Source organism: Odontesthes bonariensis, chromosome 1 (assembly GCF_027942865.1).
Source record: "Odontesthes bonariensis isolate fOdoBon6 chromosome 1, fOdoBon6.hap1, whole genome shotgun sequence".
Taxonomy (NCBI): Eukaryota; Metazoa; Chordata; class Actinopteri; order Atheriniformes; family Atherinopsidae; genus Odontesthes; species Odontesthes bonariensis.
The window spans coordinates 27,218,657-27,235,582 of NC_134506.1; the positions used below are offsets into that span (position 1 = coordinate 27,218,657).

Consider the following 16,926-nt stretch of genomic DNA (forward strand, 5'->3'; position numbering starts at 1 on the left):
CCTTCATGAGCAAGATGCACAACGGCACACAGTCGTGCACGAGGAGCTGCTGCAACTCCGCGTCAGAGAGATGGGAATGAATGAAAGAAAAAAAATGACTCTTGTCCCACCCACGTCACCCCCTGAACTGTAAATGAGGCTAAATTGATTTCCATCTGTTTACAAGGAGGGACAGGATGTGTGAAGTGATAAAAACAGAGACAAAAATATCAAAAGAAGAAGAAAGGGCAGGAGTTGGAGCTTATAGGAAAGTGTCACATGTTCCTGATTCCTTCCGCAAGAGAGATGAATATGGTGACATGCAAAAGTTTGGGTACCAATAATCAAGATTTCTGGTAATTATGCCAGAAAAGATGACCTGATTTCTAAAACACATAAAGATTATATTTTTCTTTGATATTTCAAACTTTTTTTTTTTTTTTTTTAATCTTTTGCAAACATTGTTTTTACTTTATCGGTCTACAGTTTCCAAAAGATGTCAGGGCTTTTTAAGGATAATTTCCAAACCTCTGATACTAATCTTAGGGCATTAGTTCTTTAAATTTTCAGATTATTTCAAGGACCTAATGGCCTTAGATTGTTGGCAAAAGGCTTGAAGGGTCATTGTATATACAAAGCTTTGATATATACAATATGTGGCCTTTCCCAACAATTGTCAAAAAGCCAAAACCCTTATTAGCTTATTTAAGCCCGAGACTCAATCTTTTGACAACACAAATCTCTTGGGATGCCCAAACCTTTGCTTGGTGTTAATTTAATAATTTGCTTGAAAATTATTGAAATGAACAACTCTTGCTTGACACAACTTAACCATTCATGAAACCAAAAATCCTGTTCTGGGGGTGTCCAAACCTTTACATGCTTGCGTATAAGCAAGATGTAGGGAAGAAAAACCTGGGAGCCCGACAGGAAGGGAGAATATGATATATATATATTTTTAAAAAAGAAAATAAATGGCAAAGGTACATAGCTGTGATATCGAAATCACTTTTGTAGTGGTTTTTGGTGAAATAACCTTTAAATTACTCTGCCTTTGTTCCTCTATTTCAGCCCGAAGCATGCAGAAGTCACTCATCATCATTTACCGGGTTGTACTTTCATGTCTTCTGGTTGTCTGAGGACAGAAGGAGAGCTTCTAAGAGCTTTGCCAGTTTTTACATTTTAACACCTGAGGATATAGATGTTAAAATGCATTCCCTTAAGGAGGCCAACATGAAATTCTCATTATTCTTCCATCAATCTCATCCACTTCCATGAACACAACAAAGGAATCCAAGGATATTCAATCCACATACTCATACAGTCACCATCTGCGATCGCTTGACATTAGTCAAATAAGATTACTCTTTTTTTTTTTTTACACAACTGTAGAGTTTTGACATTGCATTTTGGTAACAGTTATTCTGGCGGGTGATTAATTGTTGGTAGGTCTCCCTCCTCTGAAAGCTGCACAGGCTTTGGGAGTTATCACAAAGTCCCGGTTTCTCCGTGTTGTTATCCTCTGAGCAACACCCTCCCAGCTGACGGGCTCTGTCAAAATATTTGAGGTTTTAATTGAAGTTGTTGTGATTAGAAATCAGTATAAATCCAACATTTGTCATCATTTCTGTTTTCAACGCAGTGTCATTTGACTAGCTCTGCTCCTCAAGAAAGCAGCAAGGTGCTTCAAGATGAGTTTATCACAGTTTCTCCCACTGCACAAGCATTTTTAATAGGTAAGCAGAGAAGTGATGCAGAGTTCAAAGTAGGATTGATCACCAATGCTGGTATACAATCCTCACAAAGAAGAGGTAGGTCAGCAGCTGTCTAGTGTCACAAATCCTGCAGAAGGGTACCCACAGTTGAAGCTGGGGATTTGAAACATGAAAAAACACTCACAGTAAATGTCCCACAGAGATCCCATCAGCGCTGAACTGCTGGTTTAGAAATGTAAACCTAAATAAAAGTAATCAAAAATGCATGTGTTGCTGCATACGGTTTGCATTTTGGTCCACATTTGAACCTCTGTTATATTCATTTGGGTTCTGTTCTCTTCTACATTGGTGTAGTTTCTACTCACTTGATATTCATTCACAGAGTCTATTTGTGTTTAGGAAGTGGCACAGAATACAAATATGTACCATGCTTTTTAGCCCCATCTCATGTTACTAACTATAAGACACCACTGAGGACACGGTGTGCACTTGCTTTACTTCAATAGTACATTGTGCAATATTTTGCCACTGGAAATATTTTTTTTCTGCCAGCCACACAGTGTTGTAGTTGTGGAGCTGTTTTTTTTTAACCTTAAGAGTTTGTCTGTGGGCAGATTTTAAGTGTCACAAATGTGCACGGTCCAGTCCAAAATCTTTCAGGGTGTTAATTTGAGATTGCAAATAACTGCCTAGTTTGAAAATGGATGTGATCCAATCCATGGATAATGAGATAATGAGAACTCACATTAGAATTCAGTAATGCCTAATGTGGAGCCTTTGATGGATCACCATGTTGCATCTGGTGTGATCCCATTGCAAAAAAAAAGCTGTCTGGCGTGTTTATGTTCTGCAGAGCAAACAACAGATAGGTGTGATGTTAGCTGGTTGTTTTCAGTGTCTGAATCTTGTCTATTCTTTCTCTTCCCTTTTTTTGTGCTTTCTGTCATTTTGATTCTCACCAAATCATTGCACAATAGTCTGTTAGTCCTCACATGTCTGCTCTTTTTTATCACTATGAAAACCGCCGCATGTGTTTGCACAGAGAAGAACAGAGGAGGTAGACACTGGCTGCTGACCTCAGCTGAACATATTCTGGCTTTTCTCTCTGGACTGTGTGTACAGTATGCAATGCATGTGTGTACTTTCACATGAACAAACATTTTTATTAGCCAGCAGGGTTGGGCCGAGGGCAGGTTGAAGGGTGAAGAGAGAAAGAATTAAAGGTTTCTAAATTGGTGCAAAGAGTGACTTTCTCAGAATGGTGACTTTGTAGGACCTAAAGCTAATCGTGAAGGGAAAACACACATCCTGACCTGAAAAATACAGAGACAGATTCCTGCATCTCCAAAAACACAGCACACAGATAAAAAAAAAAAAAAAAATCTATTTCATAGCAAAGTAAAACATTTCATCAGTCTTGTTCGATTCCCAGGATGCAAAGTGAGAAGAATCTTGACCAAGCTTGAAACTGCTCAGATTTGTGTGGCTTTCACTTGTGTAATCAGACCAAGGTCTTTCTGGTTGTTGAAGAAGTTGAGAAAAGTTGAAAAATATGGAATAATCCCATCAACAGGTCGAAAACGGTGATTAACTTCACGGGACAGCCAGTGAGACAGCTCTCAGGCAGCTAATGTGGGCTGAATACACAAAGGTTGATGGGTGGCAACAGAGAATCCATTGATTTCCGCATGTCGTTGTGGAGTATCAGAGGCCTAATTGCATGAATGTCAGCTGTGTATAAGTGGCTGTTCTGCATGGGTCTTTTGGCTCAAACTGTATGCATGCACAGAAGGCAAAGCACTGACAAACAAAATCAATTGTAATTTCAACAGCTCACATTTTGACAAGCTTTCTTATAGAGCCCCGCTGTTTCCTTGTACAACTTTACATTGGTGTCTACCATTATATTTCTGCATACTTCACCACTAGGGCGCAAAGTTACATCTTTAAAGCTACTCCGTATAAATGTAAAATGGGCTACTTGCTAAACTTTGAACCTGTTCATGAAATTTTAAGTATGTTTTAGGAACGATGACCTGTGTGATAAGTCTTGACTTATCATGACTCATTTCATTATATATTACAAGAGAAATAGGAAGCAAGTGCATAGTAAAACATGTACAAATTTAAATGGAAATATAATATCATGGTTCTGATGAGCTAAACTTTAAACAGCTTGCAAACTGAGGAAAATATGCTGACCCATCACGTGAGCACATGCCCCCTGCTAGGGCTAATCGACATTTTTAGCTAGAGCTTTGATTCGCTAAAAAAGGATTGATCAACCCTAAATTTCACGAAAATGGATAAATGACTTTTTTGGACGTTTATAATAATAAAAAAGAGAAGAAGAAAGTCTACTTGGATCCCGTTTTCGTTTATTTGCCCGTCTATACCCTCTCGTCCATCAATCACAAGTGCCTGCAGGTGTGGCGACCATGACAACGCGGAAGTGAGCTGCCCTGCGCGCAGGGAGCCGTTGAAGTCCGTCGTCCTCAGTCAGACACGATGCCTGACAACAGCAGTACCAGATATTGTCAAAGATTCTCATATACAGTCCTAAAATGTCTCCTGTTCTTCTATGCCTGCATCTGGTGGGTGAGTACTGCTTATCGTGAACGAGGACAGCAATTGTTGTTGGTCTCCCGGCTGGCTGGCTGACTGTGTGTTTACACTCGGGACTGAGGTTTCTGTGTGTGCAGTTACTGTCGTTAAGGCGTTCATTGACGCGTGTTATTATTTTATCCACGGTTCTCATGTGAAGCCCTCGATATGCAGTTGTAAAGCGCCAGGTGTTGGACCTGTGGAACAATGATACTGCTTGGATAAAAACCTTTTACCCTCTACGCTGTGGCCCCACCCTAAACAGCGCACCTTTCCTTTACCTGCCTGTTGAGACTGGGCAGAGCGACAAATGAGGAACAGCATTTGGTCTGGGAGCTTCCACAGACCGTGGGGGCATGATTGTTCTCCTGTGGTCACACACTGAACCACAACATGATTCATGGGTGAATCACATGTATTTGGTCAGAAAAAATGATGATTAAGTGGCTCTAAATGACTGAGTTGGTCCAATATTTGGGTTCAGGCGTTGTGCAGGCTCATCGACGCGGTTTTAGCACGTGGATCACAGTGTGGTTGTCTGCTGTCATATTGTATCTGACCCAAGAGTCTAAACGCCTTGATTTACAAAACCAGTTTCTGTGCTTTTTACAGCGTGAGTGTGGGGATCTTTATATCTTTACAATCACAGAGCGCACAGTCTGGCCACCAAAGACTGGGAGGGAGCAACATACTTATATGTGCAGAGTAATTATCACCTGGATCTCAATGTAATGGAGATTTAAACTAAGTTTAATCTCACTGTTTAACATCTGGCATGCAACTCAACTGTTTTGTTTCACTCTCAAAGTAATTTTTGCTTAATATTTAATGTAAAATGTCATGTTGACATGGTCCACTCCAGCCCACACTAACATTAAGCAACTAGCTGGTAAACTTGTGGATTGTTTAGAAGGTTGATGATGTTAATATTTTCGCAACTGCTTCAAAGTGGTCTAAAGATTTAATAACTGGTTCTTATCTCGGCTTTGAGTGTGTCCTGACATTGGGGTCAAGGGAGGCAAACTAAAGAGCACCGTTTGCTTAACCTGCTGGTATGTCAATAAATGAGCTAATTTATGCTTTTACCTGGTTTATCTTAAGCTGCTGGGGTCCAAGTCTTTGTCCAGTTAAAGGGATTTAAAAGTTAAGGTTTTTACTTTGAGAATTAAGGGGGAGACATTCCTTGATAATTTCAAGTTAGCTGTATAAATGGGAAGTGTGTAAGGAAGTAATATCAAATATCAGAAGTGAACAGAACTATTGAATGAAACTAAAACAAGGCTTATGTCAAGTTTGTCTTTTTATTTATTTATTTTTTTTCAACATTGCCAACCCTGCAGCTGTTTCCTTTCAAAGAAAAAAAATAACAGATTATTATATTTGTGAAGGAAGATGGTTGATTGACTTTTGAATTGAAAATCAGTTGAAAAAAGAAAAAAAAAAGGTTTTCCGTCTCAGATTTCAGAGCATGAGGTGGAGAGGCACAGAGGACTCAGTAATAGGTTCATTATGGAGATTGAATGCTGCACTGATAAGGGGAGGAGATGTAGATTAATGACTTGTATTTAGTTTGTTCCTACAACTTGTTGATTCAGTCCTGTTAAAAAGACATTTTCCCTACTGACTGTCTCTAAAGAATGTGGTTCGTGTCAAGACTCATGAGGAGTTTTGGTCAAATTTTCACATCCTCCTGGAAACGTAGGCTTACAATCGGCACCATGATGCCTGACTCAGATGTGTGGGGGTTGGATTCAGCTTATTTGTAAGTAATGATTTTACACAGTTCTTGCAATTAATACCAGAAAAATACTGAATAAGAAGAATGGGGAGGGGGGGCCTCCCCTGGCTTGTAGGACAGGATGAACATGTGCTGGATATCAGCTGCAGAGGATGTAAACAAGTCAAATAGAACAATGTACAGTACGTTGGAGGAACAACATCCAGACAATGAGTTATTTCCTGCTTACTGTGCACAAAGATTTAAGTAACTCCAGGTCAATCACAAGCTGTAAAGAAACGTGTGACTATTTGGACTCAAACTGAAACTGAAGGAAAGTATAAAGATAACAGGTGTGTTAAAAGGCTGGAGTGGATTACTGAGACATGAGTGGAGCTCTATGGAGCATGTTTATAGTTCTCATTGCAATCTGAAGCTGGTGCCAGATGGTTTATTTCTGTCAGCTGAATTTTAATGAAAAAGTAGAAAGATTATTATTTTTTTAACAATGGCCTTGTTAGTGCGCTCTTAGCTCTGAATTCCCTGTATAGCAAGTTATTTATTCATTTTTAGTCTGCTGCATGATATTATCTGCTTTTCTTCTTATTTTTTATTTACACATTGAAGGTTGACTGAAGTCACTCAAACTCTCACACAAACACTTCCCACTGGGGACTTGTTAGTAAAATCCGGTCTGACTTTTGACTTCCTAGCAATCATAATTGCACTGTAATTTGGGACAATGGGAATCATTACATATTCAGCTCTTCACATTCCACCCACCATTGCCTCATAAACGAGTCCTCTGTTTTTCCCATTCTGAGCCCACAACGGTGCCTACTGAACAAGCAAGTTTTACGTCTAAAGGAATGCAAATGACTCACTTAGCCTGTAGGTTAAGAAGTGCTTTGTTCAGATTGCAAGATCCTTACAGTCAGAATGTTACTATGCTGATATTTGGCAGATATTCTGTTTACTAACACACACAATCATAGTAGCTTACGTGCATAGTTGCTGTTCTCATGTGTCCACCAAAATATTTGACAAAATGGCACCATACTAAAAGTCAAGGTCAGAGTCACTTTCTGAGGTACGTTTAGTTGCAAATTGTCAACACGGTAACAAAAATGCACAGAGAAGAGAAGCAGTCACTGGCACTACAACTGGAAAGAAAGTGTGTTTTGAAAAGTAAGATTAGAGTTAAACTTTATCACCAGCACAGTTTTTACTGTCTTAAGTTGTGCAGTTGTTATTCATCCTCTTGGTATTGCTCATCATACTGGCAGCTTTGTGTCTTTGTATTCCTTTGTTCATCAGATTTAACCACTTTGACCAACTTTTTGTCGATAACCTGGTAACAACAGTAGGCATCCCGAAAATGGTGGGGTCTGTCCTTAAAATATGGCGCAACTATCCCAGCATGCAACATGGTGCGAGCTGTTTTCACATTCTCTGTTGCGAACCTGTAAAACCTTCTCGACTGTGACATTTACATTCATGGAAGACGGCGTACGAGGAGGACTGTTCCTCTGCCAATCGCAGTGTCTGTAGTCACTGTGTTGAGTCATTCTTGGGCAACATGCTGCGGTACATGTGAAGCCTTGATTGGTCTGTGAGGGTGTACAATAGAGATAAGTGTTGCAGGTTAAGCCAGGGAGTGGTAGTTGAATGAGTGAATTAGACTTGTATTGTAAAACACTTAGAGGGAGAACTGCACCAACAGTGCAGTGTGTGTATTTGAGTTAATTCAGAGTTGTCATACTGTAACTTTATTTATTTTTATTGCTTGACACAAATGGAAAAAAAACAGCAGACTGGAGACATGAGTCACTTTCTCGCTAAGTGACAGTGTGGACTCTTACCAGATTGAAAGAAATGCATTCAATCTGAAAGGTGTCTTCACGTTCTTGCCAAACCCCCGTGTCTCCATCGTGATTCTTTGGTTGAACCCGACCTCTTCATGTCCTCGTCTCCCCACGCTAACAGTTTTTAGTCCATTCTCAGAGCTGCGTTTTACTTTCAGGCTCTGCACCGTCTGCTCCCACAGCAGTGAGTCAAGCACAGTAATAGCACTGTCAAGTTGTTTTAACAGTGTGACAATGTCGCCTTGGCCTACTGCCCTTATGTCACCAATTCATCCACGAGCTAAGTGCATACTGATAAACACAGTGCTGACTCTGTTATTACATTTGTTCCACCAAGGTAAGAGCTGGTGGGATGTTTTCACTGCTGTTTGTGTATTTGACTGCCAGTATGAAAATGCTAAAAAAAAAGAAGGACATTTTTTTTTATTGAAATCGCTTTGTTTGAAATAACAAAGATATTATTATTTTCTTTGTTTTCTTTTTTCTTTTGCACATCTATAAGTCTTTTGGTAGAGATTGCGATTGTTGTAATTTTTCAATTGGTGACAGAAATTTTGCGTTTGTCTGTCTTTTTTTTTTTTGTCCTTGCTGTGTGTTTCTGCCCCCCCCCCACCTTTTTTTTTTTGGCAGACTAAAAGTGAGCCAGCAGCAAGACACCATAACAGACAGCAAGCAGGGACTTGTAAGGAGAGGACATCATGGTGGATTATAAACATAATTGGAATACTTATGTTAAACACCTCTTTTCTTTCTTTCCTCTCCACTTGGCACTTATGTCCTCTTCCTTTCTGACATATTGTTTGTCATTCTTAAGTTTCAAATGCTGGTTAAAGATAGTGGGGGACAAAAAGAGGATCTCTTGATACTAGAAATTGGCAGTCCTCATAGGTGCTGTTGAGTTTTTGAGATTGTAATTTCAATATGGATACCAGTGTGGCTGCTGCTTTGCATGAAAAGTCACTGAAGCTCACAAAAGAATTTACTTCATGTTGCCAGATGGTGTCATTCATTAATTGGCAAATTCATCACAGAGTGACAGTAAGCCAAATGCACCTATTTGCGCCAACATCGGCTTGCTTTCCTCTCCCTGTGGTCACATACTCTGAATTTCAATACAGCTGCTTCTCAAACAACAATGCTCTTGTTTACATATTGAATTTTTTTTTTCACATGTTAGTATGCCGTCACTTTGAAATTGTGCTACTATTACTCTGCGCTAATCCTGATTTTCTAGCCTTGTCTGATTTAAAATCACCATTAACATAATGACAACAGCTGGCCTGTGTGTTTGCCTTTATTTACATTTAAAATTATCACTCGGAGAAACGGAAGTGAAAGAATGTCATCTCTTTCACACGGCTCACACTAACGTCTTGGTAACAAACCACAAGATAAGCACTCTTTCACATGTACGTCAGCTGCTATCTTCCTGTTAACTGAGCACAGCAGCACGAAGCAAGATGTCAGGCTAAACTGGCCCACAAAATTCAACTGATATGTCAGATGTAGTTGTCCTTTCAGGATCGTGCAGTAAATTCCTCCTTTCATTCTAAATGCTCTTTGTTTGCATATTGGTATGTGGCTGTGTAGTTCCTTTGCACGATCGTCCTACTCAAACATCAAAACTTTTCATACACTCGTGCTGTCTCTTGTCAGAGTTGAAGTAACGGCTGCAACAAATGACTTAACTTGGCTCAAAGTTTACATCATCTGAAGTCCACAGAACAACCCTTTTTGTCTTTTGTGGCCATTTTCATTTGTAAATTGACTGTCAGATTTAGGTCACCACAGGCATAACTACTGTTGCACGAGGGCCTGTGGTGATGAAGGAAATATAGTTCCTTATCGTTTAGTTTTTGTCATATCTTTCATTAACAGATTTGCAGTGTAAATAATCTCACCATTAGGCTGTCAGTATACAAGTTGTCAGACTACATGTGCCCAGTGGGCTGTTTCTGTAGCAATGGTGCCGTGTTTCCAAAAATTCCTTTGGGGAGTACTGAAATGGGTCGTTGCACTGTAAATTGTAACATTGATTTGATAGGGTGCTTATAATTGAAATTACTCAGCAAATTACAGGTTTGTTGACTGGTTATCACGCTTACATTATTTATTTATTTATTTATTTTATATATATATATATAGTTTTTGTATGAACTGAAGATTTTGAACCAATAATGTCATGCCAGCTTTCCAATCATAACTCAGGTGTCCCTTATTTTCTTTTTGTTTCTTGTTGTTACATTTTAAAGGAAAAACCAGTGAGTTCTACCTCGAAAACAAATTTGTCGAGGCCCTCATATCAGCGATAGTATTTAATTCACCATAGCTTCAGTGTGTAGGCGACACGTCACAGACGGTAAAAGTACAGCTCGTCTGTTTTTATCTTGATTGATGTTGATGATAATGAAGACTTTTAAGTTTATTTCTCTAATTGCATGTGTCTGCCCTCTGTTAAAGCTCGGTTACTTTCATGCCTGCTGCACAGGAGGTTGTTGGTGGCGATACATGGGCTGCCGTGGCAGTTCAGCAAATAACACTTTGCTGAACGTGTGTTTTCTTCTGTGTAAAGCTGGCGTAAGAACAATTTGAGTTCATCAGTTCATTTAAGTAAGGTCCATTTTAGTATCACATCATTTGAATTTCATGTTGTGTCTTTAAACTGTACAGTGATGGGGAGTAGAATGTTTTACGGATGCTCACTTCTGCTTAATTTTTTTTTGTGCCGCCTTCAAAGGAAGCAGTTTACAGTGTTCGTGTCTGGTACATGTTTTATTTCAGCTGCAGCTTTACCAAAGCTGTTTGACTTATTGGGATATCCTTGTCTTACTCAAGTAATTTTCAGGGACAATCTGAACTGGCAAATCTTCCCTTTAGATGAGGGAAATTTCCACTCTGGAGTTTTTAGATTATTGATCCAGGGATCATTTCTTAAAATCCATGTTGTGGTTGGAATTCTTTGTTTTATAATTAGTCAGGACCAAACTGAATTCTGCTAACTTTCTCTGCAAACGAGTAGCAGCAAATAATTTTTTTTTTTTTTGTATCTGTAAATCTCAACAACTAGAACGAAAAGTTTGATGATGTTTTTTTTTTTTTTTTTTTTGTCATTTTGGTGAGCTGACCCCTTGCATTAATCTTTCCTCTCATAATATCACTTGAAGATTTCAACAGGTACACAAATAGTTGTGCAAACTTAGGAATAGATTGAGATAATGTCATTCACCTGCTGTAAACTTATTTGACTGAGTAGCTTCTTCCCTGAGGATATATTTTTTGATGTTCCCAGAAATTGAAATAATTTCTGAAGAAGAGCGCTGTCACAGGCTGCTTTATTTGCTTCAAATAAGTAAAACAAATTGTATCTGACTTACTGGACTGAAAGACCAACATTAACCTCTTTAAAGCTTCGCTACTAACATTTCTAAATCATAAGCCTTCCTAGTTGGAATCCACAGGCCAAAAAAACATATAAAACTGTTTCATAGTGCAAGTGGTAATCACTGATCACATGGAGCCTCATAAAACAACAGAATATTCAAATTTTCTTTTCAGTATGCACAGCCTTGTTCTCATATGTTGCTCATAGCAAAATTTATTTTTTCTTTGAAACTGAGTGGCTCCATCATTGCTTTGTCACTTTTCCAGCTGTGGCAGACATAATTAGACTGATCCACTGACTGTCATTCTTTTATTCATAGTAAAAGCTCCTAAGATCTTATGACTGCTAATTTCCCAGCATGTTTAATCTGATGACTATTACTCTATAACTGCGACTCCTTTCTGTTTCCAGTTAATAGGTGGCTGTATCCTGGCCATTGGCATCTACGCTGAGGTAGAGCGACAACGCTACAAGACGCTTGAGGGAGTGTTTTTGGCCCCAGCTATAATCCTGATCCTACTGGGAATTGTCATGTTCATTGTTTCACTCATTGGAGTCTTGGCTTCACTGAGGGATAATCTAACTCTGTTGAAAGTGGTGAGTGCTGGGTAAATTAACTTTGATGTTTAGTCTATAGATTTTCGATTACAATTTTTATTTTTTCAAACAATTCTGTTTTGTTTTTTGTTAGAATAAAGACACTCAGGAACAATGCATGCACCTGTTGTGTTAATCTGCAGGTCACAGTAATTAGAGTTTATGGAGTTTTAGGATTTACACAGTGGACTGGTTTGTGATCAATCAAAATTGTGATCGATCATATCAAATGAAGCATTGAGATCTGTCAAGATAAGTATAGAATAAAGAAACAAAAAAACAAAAGTATAGATACAGCTTCATTGTTTTGGGCAATGAGAAGATCATTGTTAAATTTCACTGGTGATGTTTTCTTTTGTGCTTATGTTCTCTAAATCCTGACTGAAATTCATCTTAACATTTTTGTCAAAATTATCATAAAAAAGCTTTTAATTTCACTTTTTGTTTCATCAATGACGAAGTTAATGATATTTGTACCATTAACTAATGAGGGTGATCTGGAAATGTCATTGCCAAGAGACTGACCAAGTTCCTGCTACAAAACAAGTATGTTGACACAAGCTGTCAGAAAGTGGGAGTCCCTGGTTTCTCAGGTTGTTTAGAACGCGCAACAATAATTCTCTTGGACCAGATTCAATACACCTATAGAGAAAAGAAAGACCTCCATGAACATGGCTACATCTGGAGAATGCATGCTGATCAGTTCCACACCAGCTGATAAGCCTTGCCCGAGACTCTTCCGTGTGCCGATGTGTATCAAGAGCATCAAAGAAAGCTACTATGCAGATGTGAAGATATGCCATGCACTGCAGGAATATACAACGGACTAGCAGCATGTATATAGCGATGGGGTGCTCCATCTCACTCATTGTCTTTTGAGATCATCCTGATCAGCACAAGAACAATGGTCAGAGAAGTGCGGAATAAAGTAGGCCAATAATTGCCATCTTCGCTGTTTCATGGATGCTGTAATTACTTTGCTGCAGACAGCTGCATGCACAATGAGGCTTGAAGAATTGCTCTCCTGGGCCAGACTGAAAATAAAACTTGCCAAGTCCCACAGTCTGTCAATCCAAAAGGGTATACAGCTGGACCCAGTCTCCTTCCTTCCAGAGAGAATCCCAGGGCTTGTTGACCAACCAATCAGGAGCCTCGACAGAGGGTACACATTGGTTGACATGACACCAATGCCAAATACTTTTTAGAGAAATGGGAGTTTCTCCATGTAATCCCGCTATCCACACTTTTGTTATTCAGTGCGCTCTTGTTGGTGGACTCATGAACATTGAAATTAGCCAACTTGACAGATGCGTATAGTTGAAGTTGTTCTGGGGTCATTTGTGACCTCATGTCACAACTGATCAGTGATGCAGGGAGGGCATTTTATACGCAATCTATTGACCTCTGGGTTGGTGGAAACCAAATAAAGGGGGCTGCACGGTGGTGTGGTGGTTAGCACTGTTGCCTCACAGCAAGAAGGTTCCAGGTTCAACACCCAGCTGGGGCCTTTCTGTGTGGAGTTTGCATGATGGCGCCGGTGCATGGCAGCCTCGCCTCCGTCAGTGTGCCCCAGGGCAGCTGTGGCTACAATCCAGTAGTCTGCCACCATCAGCATAGCACTTTGAGATTCCGTATAAAATGAAAAGTGCTTTACAAATGTAATTGATTATTATTATTATTAAATACGTTAGGTGATTTTGTCATTTTTCTTGCATGATAAATGTTAACAGCTTTTTTTTTTTATTTCTTCTTCTTTTATTGAGGTAATTAAAAATCCTCTTTGTTTGTATTATAATACACATTCAGAAATTTGTTGTGAATTCCAGATCATGTTCTCAATGAGGTCTTTTTGTTAGCCAGTTGATTTAAAAACATCTGATTTTAGAACTCACAAAAAAAACAGCTGTCAGAAAATCCAGCAGAACAAGAAAACTCTGTGCTTCTTTGTGATCTCATTGTACGCATCTAAGCCATCGAGGCATTTACATCAGCTTTAAAACAGTGATGGAAAACCCTGGTTTAATTGTATCTTGGGTTTCACCATTTTATTGATAGTTGCCTCCAAAAGCAGCATGATTATTGTAGATATTAACATTTGAAGTGTATAATTTTTCTTCCTGTCTGTCATGTCACAGTTCATGTACACTCTGACAGTGTGTCTGATCCTGGAGCTGCTTGGAGGAGTCTTGGCGCTGGTGTTTCGCAACCAGGTGAGCTGCCCATGATGTCGATCAGTAAGCTGACAGTTTTAAATGCCCTTATGTCAGTAGGTAAGCGATGGAGGGATGTAAGAATAAAGCTTTTTCTCTTGTAGAAGGGAACAGGATAATAACCAAAGTTTGCACAACAGGAAAGTGACACTGGGTCAAACATTCTGTAAATTATGAGGGAGAACAATTAAATTATGTCATACCATTATTAAATTAAATTATACTGTTTTATTTAATTTTTTTGAGCTTTAGTATCTTTGACAACAGATAACATTTGGAAGATAACAAGATGATGCGAATAATTTTAATAGTATAGATTAATCATCCCTGACCAACTACATGACACAGAGACAGATGTAGTCTATTCAGTGTCAGATTATCGTTTTTACATCAGTATGTTCTGCCTATTTTAAGTTATTGTGTGTCTCTCCTCTTTTGTCAATTGCATCTTTAATATCCTCCTGCTTTTGAATTCTCCTTTTGTGTTTAATACTATCTCTGACTTCAGTTTTGGATCTAATTTCCTTCCCTGCAACAAATCCAGTTGTTGTCCCGCACATGTTAATGTCAAATGATCTCTTGTTTTGAATGCAGCCATAACTACACAAGCAGCTTCCCTCAGTACTAGCTTATATTGTGAACAATATTAAATAGAAAAAAAAACCAAAAAGACTGATGAAATCTGAGACCTTCATTGATCATTCGAAATGTAAAAACTGGAGTTTCTGTGATTTTCTTGTTGAAATTACTGACTCATTAAATGTGGAACAGTTTTTGAAAATGCATACAGTGCTCTCTCCAACAGATAGTCCAGGGGTCTAGACCACCCTTTAATGAATCATGTTAAGGCAACATGAATTGAATGTTTTTATTTGCCTTGCTCTGAAGAAGAGCCATTCCACTTAACTCCACTTATGTAAAACTACTGTGAAGTTGTTCCTGATGCTGCTTCACAACTGGAGGTTTTTATGATGGAGAAAAAACAATAAAGTTGTTGCTTGAGCATCATGCTCCAAAATCATGAGTGATCATAATATTCATGACATTTTTCTGGTTAAAGAATCAGTTTTGAAATTCTAATGAAAAATAGCTGCTCGGTCAAAGAACTGCATGAAGTATACAAGCTTGTTCAAATATATAAGGCAGATCTTCAAACGGCACCTTTTAACCATGCTGAAATTCCTGGCAACCCACAGAAATCAGGACCATGCAGAAATGTGTCAGGGTTAAATGATATGACGGTACTACCACACAAACTGTGTGACACTTTTTAAAAGTTCAATTTAAACTGATAGGGAAGCCATTGTTCATCTCAATACATGTACTGCCAAACATTTATCAGATTTTTACCCCATGAATCTTAAATATGTATAGTTCAGAATGACCAGTTATCAATAAAAGTCAAGGTTTAGTTCCTTTCTGAAACATGCATGCATACACACACACATGGATAGAAGTAAGAAACAATAATTTTTGTTGTGAAATGAGATATCTCCCATCATAACAACAAAAACGTTTCTTTGATAAGGCTGTTGGTACAGCATGATATGCTTCTGGGTCATCTGGCAGACAGTTGTATCTTGTCCATACTTTGTTCATTTTAATAGTAAGTAGTCTGTACTGAATCCTCTTTTTATAGCCTCATTAAGTGGTTGAAAGACGAAAGCTATAGCATGCTGTATGTAAATTGCAGATCTGTGATATTGGTCTGTATAAACAATATGGACTTCTCTTGTTACCTTCTAATTTACATAATGATTGCGTGGAGCTGGCAGTGGATGGGATTTTCAAATGCCTCATTATTTCTATCATGCGTGGATACTCCTGCTTCCTCCGGCATTACAAAAACATGTCAGGTGAATTAATAACAAGGGCAGCAAGGTTCTGTGTTCTGTGGGGGCTGTTGGTGGCCTGGGTCTGGGGGCCCTCTCGGCCTGCTTCTGATTGCTGGAGGGGGGATTGTGGCCCTATACACTGATATTTAAGCATGGTTAGCATGTGGGACCATCTATGTGTATTGCATGTTCATACACACACACACACTCACACACACACATACTCACACACACATTCATTAGCCCAGTAGCATGCTTACTAAGCAGTTGTTGTGCTGTCCTGTGGTTTTAGGTCACCTGTGTATTATATGAGATTGCTGTTGCTTGTGGTTTTTTTGTTTGTGTGTTTGTTGTCTGCTTACAGGTGCTCCTGGTGCTTCTAAGGTTGGATTCCCCATGAAAGCCGTGAATTGTCTTCAGTTTTGTTTTTACAGGTGTAGCAGCTGGTTGTCTGATTTTTCATTGTTTTTTATGTTTGTCTCTTCATGTTTCTGTTCCTTTTTTCTCTTCTTCGCTCTCCCTCTCTCTCCCCCGGTTCGGTTCGGCACTATTATCACATCATGTTAAATATTGTAACAAAAACAAATAAATAAAAATGAGGAGTTGATGGGCATCAAGGGGAGCTTTACATTCATAAAGCTTCCCTTGGCATAGCAAATGTGTTTAGCATAAACGGTATTCAGATTACAATTCTGCTGCCATAATGCTGGACAGGACAAGGGTAAAAAAAAAATGAAATAACAAGGGCAGCATGTATTGAAAGTTTATTGTTGTTGCAATGTTAACGTGTGCAATATTGATTTCAAAACTGCCATTTCCACTTGAAATAGGACAGTGACATGAGTGTTAATGAGGACTGCATTTCACTTGGAGGATATTCTACTTTTGTGCATGTTCCTAAACGAAGTCGAACGCAGACCCTGTTAATACAGCTGAGATTAGCACCATCTACTGATGTATTTGTTCAAATATTGCAAGTCGTATCACCATCATTGCAGTATGCAACAAGATATTGCATATCC

General features: G+C 38.9%; 1 protein-coding gene across 2 annotated transcripts in view; it reads left to right on the plus strand.

Annotated features, from left to right (window-relative positions):
* The first annotated feature begins 4,132 nt into the window (after positions 1–4,132).
* The window catches only part of tspan15 (tetraspanin 15), a 42,503-nt gene continuing 29,709 nt past the window's right edge, over positions 4,133–16,926 (plus strand). The window contains exons 1-3 of one of the 2 annotated variants that reach the window (XM_075462512.1): positions 4,133–4,292; positions 11,674–11,859; positions 13,995–14,069. In XM_075462512.1, the coding sequence (XP_075318627.1) occupies positions 4,203–4,292; positions 11,674–11,859; positions 13,995–14,069 (351 nt within the window). In that variant the 5' untranslated portion in view covers positions 4,133–4,202. The remainder of the gene's footprint in view (positions 4,293–11,673; positions 11,860–13,994; positions 14,070–16,926) is intronic. The other variant, XM_075462520.1, reaches the window with a different exon arrangement.